At 36.0% G+C, this 24,060-nt stretch overlaps 1 protein-coding gene across 8 annotated transcripts in view; it reads right to left on the reverse strand.

Annotated features, from left to right (window-relative positions):
* The window catches only part of TRDN (triadin), a 373,155-nt gene that overhangs the window by 266,518 nt on the left and 82,577 nt on the right, over positions 1–24,060 (reverse strand). For all 8 annotated transcript variants that reach the window (XM_082668827.1, XM_082668826.1, XM_082668823.1 and 5 more), the window contains exons 5-6: positions 10,040–10,099; positions 135–188 (exon numbers count right to left, since the gene is read on the reverse strand). In XM_082668827.1, the coding sequence (XP_082524953.1) occupies positions 135–188; positions 10,040–10,099 (114 nt within the window). The remainder of the gene's footprint in view (positions 1–134; positions 189–10,039; positions 10,100–24,060) is intronic.

The following is a 24,060-nucleotide window of genomic DNA, read 5'->3' on the forward strand; positions in this document are numbered from 1 at the left end:
TCAATTCTAAGGAAAATTATCATAATACAATTTTTAAAAATTAATTCATGGTCATCTAAGTTTGGACACAAAGAAGAAATGGTCAAACGGTGACAGACCAATGAGTAAAAACCACAATAAGAATAACTCCATACCTTTCTTTTGAGGTTTTCCTTTTTCTTTGTCTTTTTCTTTCTCTTTGTGTGTAACTGGAAAGAAATACACAATATTTTTCATTTAAATAAAAAGAATAAAAGATAAGATGATTGAATGGCAGTGTTTGATGTCAAAAACTTATCTACTGCCTTTGGAAATCTTTCTTTAACTAGCATGAGGTTTTACACAGGTTTAAATGTTAAAATAATTATAGATATTTTAAATTTCTATTTTTATTTCATAACCAAGGACAAACTCATACCAAAACCAGGTCTGACTGCAAAGAGTACCCCTCAACTTTTCCAAATCTTTAACTTCAATTTAATGAATTGGAAAAGTTTTAAAATGTATTATGCTATCTGCCAAAGAAGCCCAGCTCAATACTGGAGGAACACCAAAACTGTGAAGACAAAAATACAGAAAGAATCTTCTGAACCTGAGGCAAAGAACACTCAACCTATATAGTATATGTTTATCTTCTACAGGAGATTTCCATGCAAGTAGGTTTCGAAAATATACTGGAATGAAACTGGAATGACACCAAACCCTTTCAAAGAAAACAAAATTTAATTCAATATGAGCTATGATTCAATTAATTAATATAGTAGGGCTCAAATTTAAGTTATAATCTTCCCCCATAATTCAGTCATAGCTCTTATCAATGGTACCTCCAATTATCCAAACTAGAAACTTGGGACTCATCCAGGATTCATCTTTTATTTTTCATTTTTGTCCACTTGCCAAGCTTTTGCAATCCTACCTATTAAATATTCCTTTTACCCATCTTCTTCTATCCAATATTACACTCCCTACTTATCATTCATTTACATGAAAATATAGAAAGAGCACCAGCTATGTGCTAAAGACTTCGCTAGGCAAGACAGACTTCATCCCTATCATTATGATGTCAACAAGCTAATGGATGATGGATACTAAACAAATAATCCCAAAGGTAGTTAATCGCAGTTAGAATAATTGCTGTGAAGAAAATATTCAGGGTAGCATATCAATGTATAAAATGAGACCCAATCTAGTCTGTGTGCTTGGGGAAGGTCTGCTGGTAGAAATGATATTTGAGGATGTGAAAGATGAGAAGAAATTAACCTAGTAGGGGAGTAGGAAGGAGAAAGGGGAAAGAGACCACTTCAAAAGTGGGACTATGATGTCCTTCTTGGGCATATTATTATTATAAATGTTATTACACTAATATCCTGAATAGTGTCTTGAACACTTATATTTTGAGTTTTCTGAGTCTCAGAGTAGCCTTTCTAACATGAAAATCTGATCATACCATTGATCTGATACAAGTGTTAGTATCTCCCTCATTGCTTAGCATGGTAATCTGTCACATGGTAGGTGCTATATCGAATATAAAAATATTTCATTGTTTTAGTGATCTGACATTTGCTTATCAATCCAATCTTACCTACCAGGAATTTCCCCTTGAACTTTACATTCCAGTTATAACAAAATGTTTGGGATTCCATAAACATGCCACATGCCCTCCTAATGCCTTTGCATCTCTGTCTGCTTGTGCCTTCACTTAGATTTCCCACACCCACATTTCCTCTGTTCCATGTACCCTTTCAGTCCTGGCTCAAATGTCTCTTCCTCTGCAGAGGGTTGGTTGATCTCTACTTATTCCATATGCCAACTGCACCATGTGCATAATTCTATCTTATCCATTAAGTAATAATACAGCAATTGTTCATAAATCTGACTCCCAAGAAGGTGAACTCTCTTTAGGGGCTATGCCATATTGTTTTATTTTTGTATCCTGGCTCATCACATGGTGTCTGACTCACAGTGGACTCTTAATAGATATTCTTGAACAAGGGAAATTCTAAAATATTATAAGAAGAGCTATTTTCATCTTCTAGTACAATTCTATTTACTGATGATTTGTATGGATATAATACGCACTGCTTGCTTCCAATCATTTAAACATTTTACAATTTGTTAAAATTTCTTTAAACCCAGTGAGAAACAGAAGAGAAAAAAAAATCGTAGATCATCTAGACATTATTTTTCCTTTCCGCATTCAATGGTTCTTCTGGGTTTTCTAAGTTTCTAAGTTCAATATAAAAATCTCACAAAATAAGAGCAGGACATCAGCACTCACACATGGCCACAGATAGCTTACTTCGGTTCCTTTGGATCACTATTAATTAAGCTGAAAAGCAAAAGAAAATCTTGGCAAAAACAAAGCCTCTTTTAAAGTTTCTCTAGGGGAAAGGAAGTTTGCATGAGATAAGCTGTGCTTTCGAAAAGCTGATTGGCAAGACCCCCAGGAGAAAACCTAATCTGTGTTTCTGCCTCTGTGAAGGACCAGACCTCAGCCACCTCCAACAGCTGGTTGTCCATTCCACTAAAGGATATTCCGATTGACGTGTGCATGGGTATAAATGGGAGAATTAATACAAAATCAGAAGAGTAAGGGGTCTGAATTCAGGCTCAAATTAGCATATTAATGCCTTATTCCTGTTACCCTGGGGAAAAATCCAGTTCCTCGCAGTCGAAGTTTTGATTTACAGACACAGTGCTGTATGCTGGAATTTCATTATCCTCCTCAGAAATGGTACCATAATACTGCTTAGTGAAGCAGCTGGAACCACATGCTCTAGGGAGCTGTTCAACATGGCAGGGAGCCACTGAAGCTTCTTGGATGGAAACTTCAAACTTTGGCAAGACTGAGCTCAAACACTAAGCTTTGAAATTGCTTTTATCAAAATAGTGCCACCATCAATAACTGCCTTAATAATCCCTCTAAAACAAAAATAATTTGCTGCAACAATTACATTTGCTCATGCATCTCTTTGCTTAGAACTCACAGAAGTTTTCATATGAAAGGAGAAAAAAGTACCTTCCTCGTCACCAGCTCTGTTTGGTAAGTTACATCTTAGCTAGGATAGTTTTAGCTCAGGACAAAATAAGCTTGTTGCACCTGCTAGAGCTTACTTTGTTTGTCATCCTTATTTACAAAAAACAAAATTCCCTTCGGCATGCTGATAATTAAAAACAAATGGAATACACAAGTTGGAATGGCCCTGATGTTTGCCATCTGAGTTGGCATGGCCCTGCTGTTCCTGCACTTGCCCAGACTCTGACCTTTCCCTGGCCAGAACACTCAGCTCAGCTCAACTCTGAAGCACGTCTCACCCTCCCCATATGTTCTCTCTCCAGTACTCTGCCAGCTGTGCTCTGTGCTTTCACAGCTCTTGGCCCTGGCAACCCCCCAGGCGGGCTCTGTGTCCTTTTCTGAAGTGTATCAGAGCTCAGAGTGTGCCTGACCCTGGGTTCCTAACGGGCAAAACACGCTCAAGGGGCCAAGTAGCAGGCATTAGGGGCCAGGTTGTCAGAATCCTTTGCAGATCTCTCTGCTCTGAGTTCAAAACTCAAAAGTGTTGGCATCAAAAGTTTTAAAGTACTGATTTGTATAGGCTACTCTATTCTTCAATTGATGGTTAGCAAGAAAATTTAATTAAGTGAAACTCTGGAACCTCGTATTTGACTTCAGAGCTATTGGACTGGACTAAGCTTGAGTGTATGAAGCAAAAGGAATTGGATAGATAAGCACGTAACAACTACACCTTTGCATTAGAAAACACTTTGGGGAGCACAGCTACCTGTAATAGATTTTGCTGATTTTTCCTTTAATTAATTTCTCTGTTTCTCAGATTTCTGGCACTGCTGTTGAGAGAGGTATTAGCCCTGAAGTGGTCTATAAATTTTAAATAGGTCAACATTTTAAACAGTTTCATAAAATTCATATACACACGTTTCAATTCATCATTTTTTATGAAAGAGCAAGATACATATTCATTTTAAACCATTTAAAATAATTATCCTTTAGCCACCACTAAACAAAAATGCCAGATGTACTCTTGGTTAGTGTATATCTCTGTGTTTCTTTTTTCTTTTTTTGTCGAATTTCCATTCTGTGCTAAGACAAAATGATCTACACACTTTATATGATAATGATGAACTCAGTAGAAAAGCATTCTTGAGTAGAGAAAATTCTCAAAGATTGTATTATTCATTCTTCTTAAAGGAAGAATTTATCATTTTTACTTTAATATAAGTACACAATTTTAGAGCTGATAGGAACCTAAGAGATCTATTAGCCTGAAGTTCTTTGTCCATTGATAAGAAAATACAGCCACATAAGTGTCCATGGCAGAGCAGAAGAAGAATTCAGTTATTATGTTGCTAAACTAGTACTCTCGCCACAAGATTATGCTGCCTTGTCCATCCCACATCCTGGGCAGACTTGTTCTTATGAGCCGAAGTGTACTGACTAGATTCTCCAAGCATGTTATCTACAATCTAACCTACAATAATGCACACACTTCTTTTTCATAATAAAATTACATTTGTTTATGTATTAAAGTGAAGATTAGGCAAATTACCTAAAGTTACAAAGCTCATCTGATACATATGCTTTCAATCACAAAATAGATTTTTTTAATTCTAAAGGATTAGTTTTACTTTCAAGTCTGATGTAATTGTATGGGTAATTGCCCCTTCACCTGGGGCTACATGGCCATAGTCAGAACCATAATGATTTCCTCATAAGCAAACAATCGCTATGCAGAAGGAGATACATAGCTTTGTATAGGGCCTTCCGTTCTCATTTTACAGGTTTATCATTCACAGCAGCCAAAGAAGAAAATAAAATATATTTTGTACTTTAAGGAGAAAATTAAGTACAGCTGAGAGAAGGCAGAAGTAAATTTATACAACACAGGCTAACTAAATTAACCTGTGGGCTCTGAGAGCATTTTCACAAAGGGCTCCAGGATATTTAGATACATTTTAACGTCCTGCCCTCTTTGGCTTTTGAGCCTCATCTTCAGCCCTATGCCTTTGCCAGCCTATGATTCCGGTCCTTTAATTGTCCCTCAGAAAGGATCCTAAACCAGTCAATCAGGATGAGTGTTCTCTATTAACCCTTTTGAAAAATGTTCCCCTGACTTTGTGCATGTGATACTGTTATGGCTTTAATTACGTTAGCGAGAAAAGATATGCCGACGTCCTAACCTCCTGTACCTCAGAATGTGATCTTATTTGGAAATAGGGTCTTTACAAGAGGTAATCACGTTAAAATCAGGTCAGTAGGGTGGCTCCTAATCCAATATGACTGGTGTCCTTATGAAAAGGGGAAATTTGGACACAGAGACAAATATGCACAGCAAGAAGGGACAGAGATGCAGGGAGAGCACCATTTGAAGGGAAAGGCAGAGACTGGAGTGAGTCTCCAAGCCAGTGAATGCCAGCAAACGCCCCTGAAGCTGGGAAAGGCCTGCAGATTCTCCCTCACAGCCCTCTGAAGGAACTAACCCTGCTAAAACCTTGACTTTGGACTTCTAGCCTCTCTAACTGTGAGACAATACATTTCTGTTATTTTAAGCCTCCCAGTTTTTGGTACTTTGTTACAACAGCCCTAGGAAACGAACACTAACACTAGTCACTGGGCTTCTCTTGTGCTCCTTTAACCAAGTTCCCACCTGGTTCCTTGAGGACTGACCCCTGACCTAGCCATCTGAGTTGGCATCTTAGTTCCCAGTATGGTGTTTGGAACAAAGTAAGTGCAATAAATAAATTAACGTGTATTATTGCCTAACAGCTATAGCAAGTTTTTCTATTTACACCATCTGTCTGCCAGGACACTCCCCCATTCCCACCAACTGGCCCACTCAGATGTCAACTACATGCCATTCATCAGCACACACTCTGCTGTGTATATTTCCTCACTGTGCCTGAGGGGTCAGCTCTTCAGCGAAACACCTGATAACCTAGGTGGATGTAGCAGACACCTACTGCTCTGAATGCCTAAAAGGCCCTACTTTTGGCTAGGAGCCATCCTAGAGAGACAAAATTCTCTCATCTAGTTATATGTTTATCACCAGGTTCTAGTCTTTTCTGGTTTACTCTGTTCTATGAGTATACTGACATGTTTAATAGTTAAATAGAAGCCTAAACGGTGTCCGAAACCAACAATAGAATTTGCAATTGAAAAAGAAACAAGACAATATGCAATAAAAGAGTAACCACATGGAGGGAAAAAGCAGAGGAAAGTAAAAAAATAAATTACTATTTTTCTCTGGAGAACTGAGTTTTGCTTGTATCTTTCTTTTTTTGCACTTTCCAAATTGTCCAAAGTAATCTGTGTTACTTTAACCTATACTATTATACATTTATTGTGGGTGTTTATGATTACATGTTACAGATAGCTTTTGTTTTAATATGGAGCTCACTGCCAAATTCTTCAGCCTCTGACCAAATAAATTTGACAGTACAATGGCCCAATTAAAGCCACATAATTGTATACACTTGAAAATAAACACAGATTGTCAAAGGAAGAGTTCTCCATAGGAATCAAGTAAATATTAACAAAATAGAGGAAATGAATGCTTTATTAATTCATTCATTAATTATTTCAACATGCATTGAATGTGTTTCATCTGTTTGGCACTTTGCTAGATATTAGAATGATTTTTAATTTAATATAAGGACACAAATTCAGAGCTGATAGAAAGCTGAGAGACCACCGAGCCTGAATCTCTTTGTTCACGAATAAGGAAACACACAATCGTAAATGTCAACATCAACCTAGAACATATAAAAAGACAAACACAGTTCCTGCCCTCAGTGAGCTAGATCAATATACTCACAATTAAAATTTGGTGTCAAAATGCTTTAAAGGCTGAAAGCAAGGATGTAACTGTAGCAAGGAGGGAGTACCTGAATGCCCACAGAGTGAGGGACAGCAAAGGAGGCCTGTTGAAGGAACAGATGTTCCATCTGAGAATCAAAGAAACGAGCAGAAGCCTGCCAAGTGGCCGATGGTCAGAGAGAACAGGTATATAAAAGCACAGAGTTATGAGACAGCAGCAGTGCTGGCTTAGGAGCTGCCCAAAAGTTCAGCCTGCCTATGGCATGGGAGGTGTTGGTGGGATGTGGAGTGAGGTGGTGAGGGGAGCAGGGGGAGAGCTGGGAATGCAGGAGGTGGATGAGCTTGCAGAGTAGGGAAGGTAAGTGGCAAAGTGGACAAAGCTGACCACTGGCTATCTATCAGTGATCATATGATAAGGGCCTTTTATGTCATGACAGTGTGGCTTTTATCTCTAAAGCACTGTGACGACAACAAATGGATTTAAGCCCGGAGCGTGATTAGCATGGCTTTCAGGGGTTAATGCAGGGAAATCAGTTAAGAAGTAACTGTCATAACCTAATTGGGAGATGACTGTAGAGGGGATAGTAATGGGAGAGGAGAGGTGAGAATAGACTAAATTATAATTAAGAGAGAGGATGACAAAGGGCCATGCAGGATTGGACTTTGGTATTGAAAGAGACCAACAAGTCTATGGCAGGGATTGGAACTCAAATGCCTTCAGAGATAAAGCAGATAAATAAATGTCTACTCCAGTAGTGATGAGAGTGGAGGAGATTGGTGCAGGTCCCACCTAAAGACATCCAGGTATAAGTTATGTTAACATACTGGTTGGTCAAAGAGAACCTCTGTGGGATATACTTGAACTCCAGGCTAGGTGCTTAATTTCAGAATATTAATGAGATGGCTACTCATCTGAAGAGGTTGACTTGAATTCTAGCCTTACCTCCCAAACATTAATGGAACCAGGATGGAGTCCACACATGAATATATATATATATATATATATATATATATATATATATATATATATATATATATATATATATATATATTTTAAACCTATCCAGATGATTCTAAAGTCCAGTCAGGATTGAGTACCACTACTGGCCAAAATGACTCCTAGCTTTTTAGCTTGAATAACTTGGGTGAATCGTGATGTTAATTTTCAGGACAAAGAATACGGAAGGATGAAGACATTTTGTGCGATAGAAGTTAATACATCAGCTTCTGCATAATAGATCTCTTTATACTCTGATATTTGCTGGCTTCTCTATAATCATTTCGGGCTACTATTACCTTGGATATAGTGTATCTTTTCTTATAAGAGTTCAAAATGCTTTGATAACAACTTAAATTCCTAACTATCCATCATATATAACCATAACTGACAGAATGTGGCATAGAGAAAACATGTATTTATCTAGACATAGGAACAGCTATAAAACCACATTTATTTTCACTGAACTACTTGGGAATAGAAAGCAGGCATTATTCTATTCTACCTGTATGAGGAAACTAAGCAGTAAAATGAAATTTTTGTTCATATTCACACAAAAAAATGTGGAAAAAAGTATCTCTGAAGCCCATTTCACTGTTGAACAGCTGAAGCTCCATTTTCTCTTTCTTGAGAAACATTCACTTTCCCAAACTATATTTGATCTATTCAGGAACTATATTCAGGTACCAATCTCTAGCCCAGCCTTTGAGGAATTTATTTTAAACTTCAGCCAAATGCACTGTTTTAATTATGCAAGACTCACTAGTTTAAAAAACCCTCTCTACAGCCCACTGCTCAGTCTTTTAACAGCAGGATTCTAATAGAGCCAAGTCCAAAACGCAAATGGTACCATCTGCATCACAACATCCACTCCAGGAGCATTGCTATTAAATTAGTAGTACAGTCTGCAAGATAAAACAGCAGACTCCCCAATCATGTGGAACCAATTGAATTTCTGTTTAACCTCCAGCAGATAGAAACACATAACCAGTTCAGTGATGGCTAGCTTAGTCAATCCGTACCCAAGAGCTGTGTCCAATTTCCCTGACCAAAGGAATTAAGAACGAAAAAAAAGGGAAAAGGAACAGAAATAAGACATTAGTTCCCTGAGTACAAATATAAATAGGTTTCCGTTGAGTAAACTTCATTGTCCCTGGTTGTATAAGGATTGGCTGACCAATCTGGAACTAATTCAAATATTAGGATTAAAGACATAATATCTGCAGAATGATTTGAGCTCTTCACAAAAAGGAAGTTCATGAAGTATATTAAAAAAGAAAACATGGTATTTTAATGTAGGTTCATGTATTGGTATAATTTCAGGTTAATTAGAACTTCTATTATTTGAAACTATTACTGGCAACTTTGATGTTTGTGCAGGTAATTTTGTACTAGTCAGTTTTTGACATAATAAATATTAGACAACGTTCAATTTTTATCCTAGGAAAATTCTTTCATTTTCAGCTCTATCACACAAATACAGCAATAATGAGACTTTAATTTTTGTCTTAACTCACCCAGTATCATGTGAGACTGGCCATTGGGGAACTTGGGCATATTTAGAAACATGTCCTATCGAATGTTTGTGCTTCCTGTGAGTTTTCTTTTTAAGTTTTATGACTACATGGGTCACTCTTAGAAAAGTGATGCTTGTAAGATGAGCAAGACATTGCTGGCCATTAGTAATGTCCCTCTAATGCAAGATTTCAGTTACTAGATTTAGTTGAGTTGAAAAGGATATTAATCATAATGTTGTCACTGTCCATCTACCCCTTGAGGCTGAGTAAGCAAGCTCTGGGGCCATAGCAGTCTTCAGTGAGATAGTATAATGACTGCATTTCTATGACAAAGATTTTAAAGGTATAGCATGGCATAAAAAAATTCCAGTTAAAAAAAAATTGAACTCTGATCTATTATATTAACTGATTAAAGAAGGAAAAATGTTTGCTAATACGTCAAAAAATATGTTTGTGGTACTATCTCAGTAAGCAAAAGCCAACTGTATCAATAAATAACTGAAAGATTGTAACACATTTTGAAGTTATTTTGATTCCAGTAATTAAATATTATATATTTATACCTGCGGTTTACTTAGAAGTAAACTTACTTAAACACTATCAACAATTAAAGCAAAAGAGCACAAAATATGAAAACTTTCCATTTTCTCATGTAAATATACAAAATATATATCCTGAATAAGAATAAGAATAAACACAAAATTTAACACTTACCTTTAGTTTGTATTTTCCTTTCAGTTTTCTCCTGCTTCTCAGTCTTTTCTTTGTGTATTTCTAGGAAAAAATAGGATATACTTTTAAAAACTCTTTTTGAAAATGTGCAAAATATAAATCATAGCTATGACCTAACCATTATAATTCCAGCATGAAGTCTAAATTATTTTAGCCAACAAATTTAAAGGTATCTAAAAGGAAAGAGTCATTGTAACATACTGCCACATAAATCCCTCATCTATTGAAACAAGGAAAAAATTGGAGTTACCTAAAATTTAGTTATTGAAAAAGCTTAAAAACTTAATAAATGTTGCCACTGTTTTCAGTGCTGAATCTGATCACAAATTATAATTATGTTCTATTTCAATTACTCTCAATGCATATTAAGACTCCTTAGTAAAAAATATCATTTAGATTTAGGAAGATTTAGTTTTTACATATTAAATTAAGAATTTGTGAAATGAACTGTAACAACTATCTAATAGGAAATATATCTCAGAAGTATTGACTCTAAGCTATGTTTATAATCAAAATTTGGCATTGCATTTAACCAATAATTACTGCATGAAGATATGACACATTTCATAGAATGTTAGTTGTTACATTTTTTCTAAATATCAGGTTTTAACAAATATATTCAATCTGCTGCTAGTTTCAGTAAACATACATTGCCAAGGCTTAGAAAATAAAGTTAATTCTGAAGTTGCAGTTAATTTGGATAGAAGTAAATTTGAGATTAGAGTTTACAAATATGATTACTACCTCTGAAAAGTGACTTAATCTTAAATACCATGGTTTTTCTTAGAAAAATGCTAATGAGTTTTACTTATTTATTTATCACAACTTTATTCCACAGATGGTCTGAGATGGTGCTAATTACTGTATATATTCTAAATTCTCCATTTGTAGATTTGAATTTGCATTTTTATAATTTTTCTAGAAGTCTAAAATCAAGACCAACTATAGGAAAATCCTAAATATCTTCAGAAAAGACAGTTACTGACTTTCATTCACCAGTTAAAGAGATAATCACCACTGTGAAGAGTTCCTCCCCTCATTTTCCCCATTAATCAGTCATACTATTTATAAGGCCACTCCTCTACCCTTATCTCATCCTTGACCTTGAAAATGGCAATCGAGATACAAAAGAGTTAAGATATTCAATTACATTTGTGAAAAAAAGACTTCAAGGTACCAGGAAAGATATCCCAAGGGCTTAGAAACATCCAGCTTCCAGCTTCTCTCCTTCTCCTCATTATTATTGTTAGTAATCTCCTCCCTATGTCTCCAAATCCTACTCCAAAGCATGGTTCTTCATCTTAGCATTATTGACTTTTTAGATTGGGGAAATTGTTATTTGGAGGTGGAGTGGGGCTACTCTGCGCACTGTAGAGTATTTAGCAGCATCCCTACTTACTAGATGCTTCTAGCCCCCATCCCCATCCCCAGTCATGACTATAAAAAATGTCTTTAGATATTGTGAAATGACTCCTGTTGGGAACTTGTATCTTTAGAGCAACAGTCCAATCACTCTTTGTCACTGTCTAGACCTACATTTTCCAATGCAGTGTCCACTAGACACGTGTACATATTAAAGACATGATACGTGGTTAGTCCAAATTGAGATGTGCTATAAGTGTAAGTACATAATGAATTATGATGACTTAATATTAAAAAGAATGTAAAATACCTCATTAATAATTTTTATATTAATTACATATAGAATGATATTATTTTGGACATATAGAGTGTGATGGTTTTTATATGTCAACTTGGCTAGGCTACTATCCCAAATCATTCAAATGAACACTAATCTAGAAGTTGCTGTGAAGGTATTTTGCATATGTAATTAAAATGCCTAGTTCATTAGCTTTAAATAAGGTGGTTCTGGATCATCTGGGTGGGCTTGTCTGACTCCACTGGAAGGTCTCAAAAACAAGTTTGAGGTTTCCTGGGAGAGGGAAGAAATTCTTTGGGTGGATGACAGCATTGGTCCATGCCCGTGGGCTCCAGCTCACCCATGATCTTCACTTCTTGACTGCCTGTCCTATGGGTTCTCATTGGCTCAGCCAGTCCCCACAACCACACAGGCCAATTCCTTGTAATAAATGTCTTAATATACCTGTATAATTTCCTACTTTTGCTTCTTTGGTTAAGCCCTGACTGATATTTGGGGTTAAATAATACATGTTATTAAAATTAATTTTGTATTTTTCTTTTTACATTTTTTTAATGTGGCTACTCAAAAAATTTTAAATACATATGTGGCTCACATTATACTAGTTTTAGACAGTACTTGTCTGGTCCTAGGGGTGGGCAAATGACCTTTTCAGGTCATCTACAGGGTTAAATCTTCTACAAGTTAATTTAAAAAAACCCTCAGAATTCTCCCCTGCCAATACCATTCTGCTTCCTCCCTCCTATTTAAACAAACAGAAGCTATGGAGAAGATTGGGGCCTTGTATAACTCAGCCTGATAAAGTAAGTAAAATGCCAAAGATTTAGAGTAGTCTTTGCATGTGCTAAGGGAATCATCGTTAAGAAATAATTTCTTACTCCTGTTAGGGATTAATTTGAATATAGAAATGGGATGAAATTTTCTAAATTAAAAATTTATATGAAATGTTACATCTATTGTGATTGAAAAAGGCCTTAAATATGTCATTGAGAATAATATTTTTCCTTTAGAGGTGTGTGTGTGTGTGTGTGTGTGTGTGTGTGTGTTTATATTCCACAGATATCCACTGGGTACTCAGAGGAATAAAAGAGAGATTCTAGAACTCATACAGGAAGATCAGACACGAGTTAGAATCTTCTGAAGGATTAGGTTCAAAAGGCCATTCTGCCTGGGTAATCCTGTCAGAGCCTCCTAGCCTAACTTAACTGGGGAAATACACTGTTTAGACAAGGTGGTGATTTATGGAATTAGACAATCCATGTTGGTTCATGATGGGGTTTCCTGCAAGGTAGGTGAAAGCTTGCACATCAGAGAACAGAAAAAATAACAGTAGTAGAAGAAACCTGGGTTCTCCTTAGCCTTAGCTCTTGTGCACCCAGCAGCAGCCGACCAAAAGGGAATGAGCTCTAGATTATGACCAGAATTGTAATGAGCAGGGATCCATCCTGGAGGGGAAAAACATAAAGTGAAAGAAGACAAATCTCAAAAAGATTGGGATGCAGATCACCACTCAGGAAAAGGCAAGAGGGAAACATATTCCCTCCACTTTTCCCCAAATACACGAAAGGGAGGTAACCTTAAAGTGGGAGGTAAGTCCAGGAATGTTGGTTACACTTCATAATAAGTTTCACTTAAGCAAAAATAAAAATAGATGAAAGTAAAGGAGAATTAGACTTTAAAAAATGATGATAATTTTTATGTTCATTGGTGACATTGGCCTGTAATTTTCTTTTTTGTGGTATCTTTGTCTGGTTTTGGTTTCAGGGTGATGATGGCCTCACAGAATGATTTGGAAGTATTCCTTCCTCTGCAATTTTTTGGAATAGTTTCAACAGGGAAGGTGTTAACTCTTCTCAAAATGTTTGATAGAATTCGCCTGTGAAGCCATCTGGTCCTGGGCTTTTTTTTGTTGGGAGTTTTTAAATCACAGATTCAATTTCAGTACTTGTAATTGGTCTGTTCGTATTTTCTATTTCTTCCTGGTTCAGTCTTGGGAGATTGCACCATTCTAAGAATTTGTCCATTTCTTCTAGGTTGTCCCTTTTATTGGCATATAGTTGTTTATAGTAGTGTCTTATGGTCCTCTGTATTTCTGTGGTGTCGGTCGTAACTTTTCCTTTCTCATTTCTGATTTTACTGATTTGGGCCCTATCCCTTTTTTTCTTGATGAGTTTGGCTAAAGGTTTATCAATTTTGTCTTTTCAAAGAACCAGTTTTTCTATTGTTTTCCTCGTCTCAATTTATTTCTGCTCTGATATTTATGATTTCTTTCCTACTACTAACTTTAGGTTTTGTTTGTTCTTCTTTCTCTAGTTGTTTCAGGTGTAAGGTTAGGTTGTTTATTAGAGATTTTTCTTGTGGGATTAACAATATACACACTACTATATATAAAATAGATAACCAACAAGGACCTACTACTGTATAGCATGGGGAACTATACTCAATAGTTTATAAAACCTGTAAGGAAAAAGAATCTGAAAAAGAACATGTATATATATATATATATATATATATATATATATATATATACACATATATACAGGTATATACATGTATATACCTGTATATACATGTATATACAGCAGAATCACTGCTGTATACCTGAAACTAACACAACATTGTAAATCAATTATACTTCAATAAAAATAAATAAAAAATGATGACAATATATTTCAGAGTGTTTATTTTTTGTTATAACAAAATTCTTTAATAAGTTTTATAAAAATGAATATTTAAGAATAATTTTTTCACCTTGAATTGTTTTCCTTTTCCACTCCCAATGAAAATATAAAATTATCAGCACCCACACACATATACACCCAAAACTACAGTGACATTCTCTACACAGAACTATATTATAGTTTAAATTGCTGAAAAATCAAGACAGTTCTAAGAAGTGGATGGGTTTTTCTTCCAAAAACAGCTGATATATAGGGAAGCAATTTACATAAAGTTCTGGTCAATGGTTGTCAAAAGTTTCTTAAAGGTTGCATTTCAACTAAAAGAGGATCCAAATTAAGGTTCTCCCTACCCTCACCTTCCTTTGCTAACACCCTTTCAAGGAGTATTTTCTTCCTGCTCCTAAGAGAAAATAAATTTGAACTTTTAAAATATTCTGAAGTTTTCATGCACAGTTGGAATTTGGGGCAAATGTGTCCAGACCAGCCAGCATTTTCTATAGACATCAACAAAAGCAGGCACTGGGGATTCTGTGCTTTGGGTACAAACCACGGTACAAGGATCCTGGCAGGAAACACGTGCTGAGATTCCTCTACTCTTTCAGAATTTTGGGGGCTGGGGCTTTTGTACCTCGAAAGTTCCCCCAGGGTCCTGCTCAATTTCACAGTCTCAAGAATAGTCCCAACTTTCTATTTTCCTGATTCTGCACTTCAGCTTTATGTAAACTAAGACAGCCCCACTGCTCTGGGCAGATCCCCTCAGATCTCTTATAAGTGGGAGTTGTGGATTAAAACACACACACACACACACAGACACACACACACACACAGACACAAATCTCTACAGCTCATGATGAAATATAATGACTTACATAGACGTTGTTTTGCAGGAACATCATCAACTATTTTTAACTGATGATTACTTGAAGACTGTTAGTATCTCTGTACAGGAAGTGCAGACAAGCACAGCTAACCTTGTAAAGTCATACACACATACATTTCTTTGCTTACAGAAGACAAAAGAAATTTATTTCTGATGATTCTGAAAGGGAGCAGATTTCACTACCTCAAAATATATCTCTTTGGCATAAGGATTATTTTTCAGCTAAATGCAATCAAAGCCCAGCAGGGGCTTCCCTGGTGGCGCAGTGGTTGAGAGTCTGCCTGCCAATGCAGGGGACACGGGTTCATGCCCCGGTTTGGGAAGATCCCACATGCCCCGGAGCGGCTAGGCTCGTGAGCCATGGCCGCTGAGCCTGCGCGTCCGGAGCCTGTGCTCCGCAATGGGAGAGGCCACAGCAGTGAGAGGCCCGCGTACCGCAAAAAAAAAAAAAAAAAAAAAAGCCCAGCAGGAAAAGCTGTTAATCTTCCCCTCAACCGCCTAAATTTACATTGGAAAGGGGTCCTGTACCAAGGAGAGAGCTATTACCAGAGATACCAAGAAACTTATCTGCATAACATGACACTCTTTGTTTTCCAAACGCCTACTCTCCCTTCCTGTGAAATAGCCTTCCTTCCTTTTGTATACTCAGACCCCTCCTATTTTCCTTAGCTCAGGATGTTATTTATATATGTCTCAATTACCTGGCTGCCCTTTAAGTCTCATATTGTTATGGGGCTCCCGTATGTATGACCAATGTTTATTTTTCTCCCGTTAATCTGTCTTATATCAATTTAATTATTAGACCAGCCATAGAACCTAGACAGGAAGAAGGAAAAATTTTCTGCGCCTACAATTCAAACTTAAGGATAAATTAAATGTCTCTGCATGTTTTATTGCAACATTACATTTTCTTTGGGGATTGTGTTACATCACTATGGTCACTGTCTCTGGCTAACAGATGCCCAAAGAATCCAATGTAGCCTCTACACAGTGTGCTAGTTCTGTCTCCTTACACTTTAGCCAGGAAATGATGACCATTCAGGCTCCTGCCCAATTGAGTAACAGCATGATACCAATTTAGACTTCAGAAGGATATTTTTCTCATAAGCAGATGATGCCTAATTTTTTACCCTCAATTATTCTTGCCCGCAAAGAACTATTTGTGTAAGAATGGAAAATTAAATGTAAAAGAGTCAAGTCAGTAAGTGGAAATTTATTACCCTATGGTTTTCGGCAAACTTCAAAGAAAAATAAAATTTCTTATATTAATACTATCTTCTAGTTATTCAATAATTTCTATGGACAGGTAAATGCCTCTATCTTATGCAACATAACAGTAATGTATAGTAGGTTAAATTTCATTTAATCTTTTGCATTCTTTAAGAACAGTTCACTTAAACTGAACCAATTCTGGATACAAGGGACAAAGAAGGTCAAAGTGGTCATTATTTACCTCCAAATGTATGTGCTTTGCCAATAGGTTAGAGTCCAACCTGAGAACATGATAAGTCTCAGCAACAGATTCTAGTTGGAATGATAAGCCATTTTGGTAACAGTAAACCTCAAAGATTGTTTTGTGGCTTAGAAAGCACAGAGGTCAAAGTATCTCAATCCAAGTGTGAGACTGTCCAAGGTCCTTAAAGGTACAATGGTCAATTTGAATTTTGATAAATGGAGAAGGGAAAAATAAATGAAGAGTGACAGCTCAATGTGTCAGGAAGCAATGAAAAGGATCCCTTTGTTTTCCTGAGTTATTGGTAACCTTACCTATAACTCCACTAGTGTTTACTCTGTTCATTATGATATGAGGGGCACTCAAGAGAAGGGGCAAGTTACTTCCAAAGAAGGTGGGAAGTGTATTCTGACTTCTTTCACTAGTCCTGGTTTTCCCCTATCCCCTTTCTCATTATCTGTAGGGAAGTATATGTGAATATGAGAAGTGGAGAAAAGAGTAGAAGTCTCCTTTTAGATACTTATTGTTATTATTCATCTCCCATTCTAAAACCAATACTTCATCATGCTAGGCTTTATTTTATTATTTTTTTAAACATCTTTATTGAAGTAAAATTGCTTTACATTGTTGTGTTAGTTTCTGCTGTATAACAAAGTGAATCAGCTATACGTATACTTATATCCCCACATCCTCTCCCTCTTGCATCTCCCTCCCACCCTCCCTACCCCACCCCTCTAGGTGGTCACAAAGCACCGAGTTGATCTCCCTGTGCTATGCCCCTGCTTCCTACTAGCTATCTGTTTTACATTTGGTAGTGTATACATGTCAGTGCCACTCTCTCACTTCATCCCAGCTAACACTTCCCCCTCTCCATGTCCTCAAGTCCATTCTCTACGTCTGCATCTTTATTCCCGTCCTGCCCCTAGGTCCTTCAGAACCATTTTTTTTTTTAGATTCCATATATATATGTGTTAGTATACCGTATTTATTTTTCTCTTCCTGACTTTCTTCACTCTGTATGACAGACTCTAGGTCCATCCACCTCACTACAAATAACTCAATTTAATGCATTTTTTTAATTAAAGGAACTCAAAGAATTTAAACTCTGGTTTTCATGCTTTATAACTCAACGGTGATAACCAAAAAATATACCCTCCTAAATCAGGCTGTTTTTCTAAAGTCTAATGCCAAATAAGCAATTGGGTTAGAGTCCAATGTCTCTGAAGAGGTATTAGTCTCAGCACCAGACTTGTGAAGTGCTGGGAAACAAGAGAAGCAGATATAATAATGCATTGTTTTGCTGAGAAAAAATAAAAAACTAGTATTATGTAGAGTATTCATTATTTCTGGATTGCAATGGTCATTAAATGATTATTTGAATAATTGTCGTACAAAAGATGGCATAAATCAATAGTATTCTAGTGTAATTAAAAATGCATTTCGTGGGCTTCCCTGGTGGCGCAGTGGTTGAGAGTCCGCCTGCCGATGCAGGGGACACGGGTTCGTGCCCCAGTCTGGGAAGATCCCACATGCTGCGGAGCGGCTGGGCACATGAGCCATGGCCGCTGAGCCTGCGCGTCCGGAGCCTGTGCTCTGCAACGGGAGAGGCCACAACAGTGAGAGGCCCGCGTACCGCCAAAAAAAAAAAAAAATGCATTTCGTTCAGAAAATCTAGACATACATAAGCTATTAAAAGATCTATACAAAAATATTGTCATCGCTGGCATGTATTAAAATGCAGCTTAGTGTTTAAGATAACTAATGCTTGAGTCAATCTGCTTCATTCAAATTTAATTCTCATACCTACTAGTTGTGTGAACTTCACTTCCTCATCTGTAAAATGAAGTTAATAATAGTACCTACCACATAGATTTACATGAGGATTAAAATAAGTTAAAATGTAAAGGATTTAGAGCAGCACCTGATATCTAATAAGCATCATGTAAAATATTGGCTATTATTATTATTACTTGTCTCCCTCACTAAATTCTAAATTTGATGAGGGCAAAAACTATGTCTATTTTGTTCCACAGTAAATTTTCAATAATAATTGGTATATACTAACCACTCGATAAATATATACTGAATTAAAAAATAAATGTTTAAGCAAGATTATAAGCTATCAACTCTTGCACAATATAGAAAGTTGTGGTAGATAGTATCTCACCAGTTCTTTAAGACACGACGCACAAATGATTTAAACACTAAAATGAGTGTGGTTGAAAATTTGGGACAGTAAAATGTTGCATTTCTCAACCTTTTTACTTTCTATTAGAAATGTTGGAGAAAGTTGCAGAATTTTACTATTTGTGGAAATTTAAAAATGTACGTGAAAGGTATTGTAAACTGCAACACTTGTACAAAAGGTAGTAGGGTTTTTTTGTTTGTTTGTTTAAAGGAACTTTATTCATAATTGCTAAAACTTGGAAGTAACCGAGGTGTCCTTCAGTAGGTGAATGAAGAAATATATTGTAGTACCTCCAGACAATGGAATATTACTCAGCACTAAAAAGAAATACACTATCAAGCCATGAAAAGACATGGAGGAAACTTAAAAGCATGTTACCAATGCATTTTTAAAGCATTTCTTCCTACAGTGATCAATATGGGTGCCAATAAGTTAGGGTTTTTTAATATTGTTTTTCTGGAACACTGTAAAGCTAAATAATAATAAAATTTAAAACACTGTGCACTTTTAATACTTTGCCTTAACTTATCCATAGATGTTTATATAAAATATATCAACTATAAATTGACATTATATAATTGACAATTATGCCTATAATAAAATATTGACAGTCAAATATCATGTTCATTTCTATAGAAAAATATTGGGACAGGAGTTAAAAGTGGGATATGCTATTCCACCTAACTTGAAAGGGTTCAAAATTTCTATTTCTTTTGTTCTACATGTTAGGTAGTTAAAAAAAAAAAAAAAAAAAAAAAAACCAAAACAAAAATTACCAGTGATTCTCAACTCCGTGCATCAGATTCAAATGATGTCTTAACTGGACTTACTTTTTTCCACAAGAGACCAAACTCTCGTGATTTTGAAAAACGGAACGTACAGAGTTGAAAAGAATCTGGAATACATATAAACCTAACAGTTTCTCATTCACAGGCTTCTCAATTACACACCGAATCTTATTTCCAGATAGGAATGCAGCAACCCTGAGATTATTCTTGCTCCAACAGGAGCTACTTAAAATGGTTGGGCCTGAGTGGAGCTGTCTCAGCCTTTCTTTTTTTTTTTTTTAATTTATTTTATTTTTGGCTGTGCTGGGTCTTTGTTGCTGCACGTGGGCTCTCTCTAGTTGCGGAGAGCGGGCGGCTACTCTTTGTTGTGGTGCATGTGCTTCTCATCGTGGCGGCTTCTCTTATTGCGGAGCATGGGCACTAGGCACGCCAGGCTTCAGTAGTTGTGGCACGCGGGCTCAATAGTTGTGGCACACAGGCTTAGTTGCTCCGCGGCATGTGGGATCTTCCTGGACGAGAGCTCCAACCCGCGTCCCCTATGTTAGCAGGCGGATTCTTAACCACTGTGCCACCAGGGAAGTCCTGTCTCAGCCTTTTTATTCTCCATGATGTTGGCACCAAAATTTAATCCCTTGCTTTCATCGGCTTGCTCCTTCAGGCTCCAGTGTTACCAGTATCATTTCCATCACTGTGGTTCCAGTTTGCTTGCCTTGATAGAAATGAGCTCTTTTGGGCCCAGGGTTCACTACAGCTGCAACTCCTTAGAGAAGTAAGTCTCTGGATCATTCATCAGATCTCTCCTCAGCCTTTTTCATTCTGATCCCATCACCAAGCCTCACTGTCTGCTCTCTCTGCGTTTTCCCCTTGTCCTCACAGGTCTGATCAATATTGGGAAAGACAACCAGAAGATAAAGCAGTGAGTTCCTTGAGCAGCCTGAGGGCAATATGCAGCAGTGCAGTTATGGAGCTGAGTTTTAATCTAGACTTATTTAGAGGAGTAGTCCAAAGATTAATGTATCTACTTAACAGTGTTACTAGGGCCAACCTGGTAACCAGTATTCTGAGGCTACGAATTTTAACAAGTTTAGTCACCTTTCCATTCTCCCTCCTTTTTTCACTCACAGTATTTTTCAGACACTTAAAGTTCTGCCTGGGGTAAGGCACCGAAGCTGCCAACAAAGATGGATGTAATGAAATCTCTGGCACAGAAACATGTCCATCTATCTTACTCCCAGTGACGTGATACAACCTTCTGAATGGCCTAATCCTAAAGTCTTGAATATTTATGAAGCTCAGATTCCCTGGTTCTTCCTTATTCACCCTGACTGCAAAGAGCTAATGTGGATTTCAATAAAGTGAGAAAAATACACAATGAAAGAACTGAGTTTAAATTTACTGGGCTCTTTTCAACCCCAGGAGCTTTAGGGAAATCTTAAAACACGATTATAAGGAGAATGTAATTTGTTTTGCTCTAAGTAAAGAAGAGCTTCTTCCTCTGCCATTGGCATGCATCAGGAACAATTTCACAGAATATCAGCCTTCATATTTGGGTCCTGTTCAAACTTCAAGATGGTTCCTTAGTTCAAAGAGCAAGTAGTTGGAAAGCAAGGAAATTCAACATAATGTACAGGGGATTTTGGCTCTTTCCACAAAGGCAAGTGATAATTTAGCTCATAAGGCCACCATGTCCCCAAAATTGAAGATCAATTTTTCCTTCCCAAAAAAATGAGTGTGTATGGGTCCGAAGGACTAAAAGTATTCTTTCTTAACTTTAAAGCTAGATGTCAGAAAGTGACATTATAAATGTAATTTCTTGTTAAGAGACTATTATTGTCTCCTAAAATTACATATTTCAAAGAACATAAATGCTGTAATGATTATTCTTACATACAGACTTATTATAGACTAAGGTTTAAGTAAGAATAAACTGTAAAAAGAGATAAGTATATCCATTACGTTGCACTTAGAAATGTTAGTACAAAAAATTAAAAAGCTCTATCCCCAGTAAAAATTATACTTTTATGAATGTTTACATAATCTGGAAAGTCCACATCACATGAATGTTAATACAGAACTATGAAAGAAAAATCGTATTAGGTTTGTGAGAAACCAGTATCTTTTTTTTGAAAAAGAAATAGAAAAATGCTAAGCTGCCTATGCTGAATAGACATATATTTTTAACTTCGTTTTAAAATACACTGTTTATTTAGCTCCTCTGCCCATTTTTTAATTTGGTTGCTTGTTTTTTGTTGTTGCTGCTTTGTTTTGTTTGTTTATTTTTTAGATTCCAAGAGATACAGAGAACAAACTGGTGATTACTGGGGTGGTGCGAGGAGAGGGCCAGACGAAATAGATGAAAGGGATTAAGAAGTATAAACTTCCAGCCATAAAACAAAAAATCACAGGAATGTAATGTACACATAGGGAATATAGTCCATAATTTTGTAGCAACTGTGTATAGTGATGGATGGTAATTGGTTTTACTGCAGTGAACATTTCATAATGCATAAAAATACTGAATCACTATTTTGTACACCTGAAACTAATATAATATTGTATGTTAATTATAACTGAATAAAAATTGTATAATGTAATAATTTAGGATAAAATGATATTGCTTTATGTTTCAATTGTAATTCTTGCTTTAGGTATATTTCATCTAAACTTTGGTGCTGCCGCTCACTTACTTTGAAAATGTTTGCCATGTTAACTAATGGGCAAAGCCAGCCTTTGTTTTCAAACTTCTTACGTAAATCAAACTTACCCTTTTTCAAAAAAATATAATTTTGCTTTTCAGTTTAAAAAAAATTTTAGTGTGTATTTTGAGGAAATTATTATGAAAGTAATAAATTTTGCAACATATTTAAATTATTTGGATTTAATATAATACGTTTATTTTACAATAAGTTATAAAACAAGACAAACCAATATTCTGCTGCACATTATTTTACTTGAACTAATGTCAGGTACCATATAAGTAAAATTTTTAGTTGTTTATGGAGCTAGGAGTATTTTTAAAAATTTGATATTCCTGAAATATACATGTTAGGGGGATACCAAATTTTGATGTTTTACTTTTGGGAATAATTTTTAAAGTTGCAAATATAAAAGAAATAACTCCAATAATTTTGTTAGATATCATGATAAAATTTTATATTTTATAGGCAAAGTAGAATATATATTAAATCTATACATTTACATATATATATTTATTGAGCAGCCAGCTGGCATATTGTGGGGTTTCTTTTGTTAGTAGGAGGTAGAAAATACATATAATAAAAAACATATAATGAATAAATGATACATAATATATTATGTATATATATACATACAAACATCTATATATATATACATACACATAGTGAAATGGTTCTGCAAATAGTATATAATTTAATTTTTTGTCAATAGGAGGTACAAAATATTAAACATTTTATATTAAATGATATATGATAAGGTTTGACATCAGTTAGATTAAGTATTTCATAATATAATTAATTACATAAGGTAAGTTTTAAATTTCTTTTTGAACAATACAGAATTATTCTGAAATGCATCAGAAATGTGACATCCATGGGTTTATTCAATGCATCGTTAACAGTCTGGTTGCCTTAGAAATATTCAGTTATATTTAAAAGAATTAGTGTCACTAACCTACACTGCTTTGATTGTTTCAAAGTAGTTTCAAACCAGTGACACTTCCTAGGAACAAATATTGAGAATAACTGAAAAGAACTGCTTACATTTAAATTTTTAAAAGCCATTTTTAGCTTTCAGTATTTCCTATGGATGTTCTTTCTGTTTTGCTCTCAAGGGAGTCTCCCTCAAGAGCAATGCACTCTTTCACATTATTCAGCTAAATAAAAGGCAAAACCATTAAATGAAACTTGCCATTGTTCCCATCTCCCCGCTCTACCTTATCTCTGACTTCAGAACATCCCATCATGATACAGAACACCTGAGTATCAGCACCATGCCTCTCCTTTAGCAGATATATGCAAGATAGGACAGGAAGGCCTATTGGTCTCTTTGGTTGGCATTCTAGCAATGTGAAGATGTGTGAAAGACACTTCTTTATCTCGTAACATAGAAGAATTACTATGATAACCTTGGATATGTTCTCAGGCAGATCAATTTTAGGAAAGAATACAAATGTAATTTGATTCCTTTGATGCTATCCTCACTCGTTTATCCCTTGGAAAGTGTGGTGTTAACATGTCCATGATAGGTACCCTGGTGTGAAGAATGCTACTCAACAGGCTGATTCTAGGTAAACAAAGCACACCCACCCTACATAGCAAAGAATTGTTCCAGAATATATAATTTACAATGGTATTGGTTTTCATAGTTATGTTT

The sequence above is a fragment of the Grampus griseus genome, assembly GCF_964374135.1.
Source record: "Grampus griseus genome assembly, chromosome: 13".
NCBI lineage: Eukaryota > Metazoa > Chordata > Mammalia > Artiodactyla > Delphinidae > Grampus > Grampus griseus.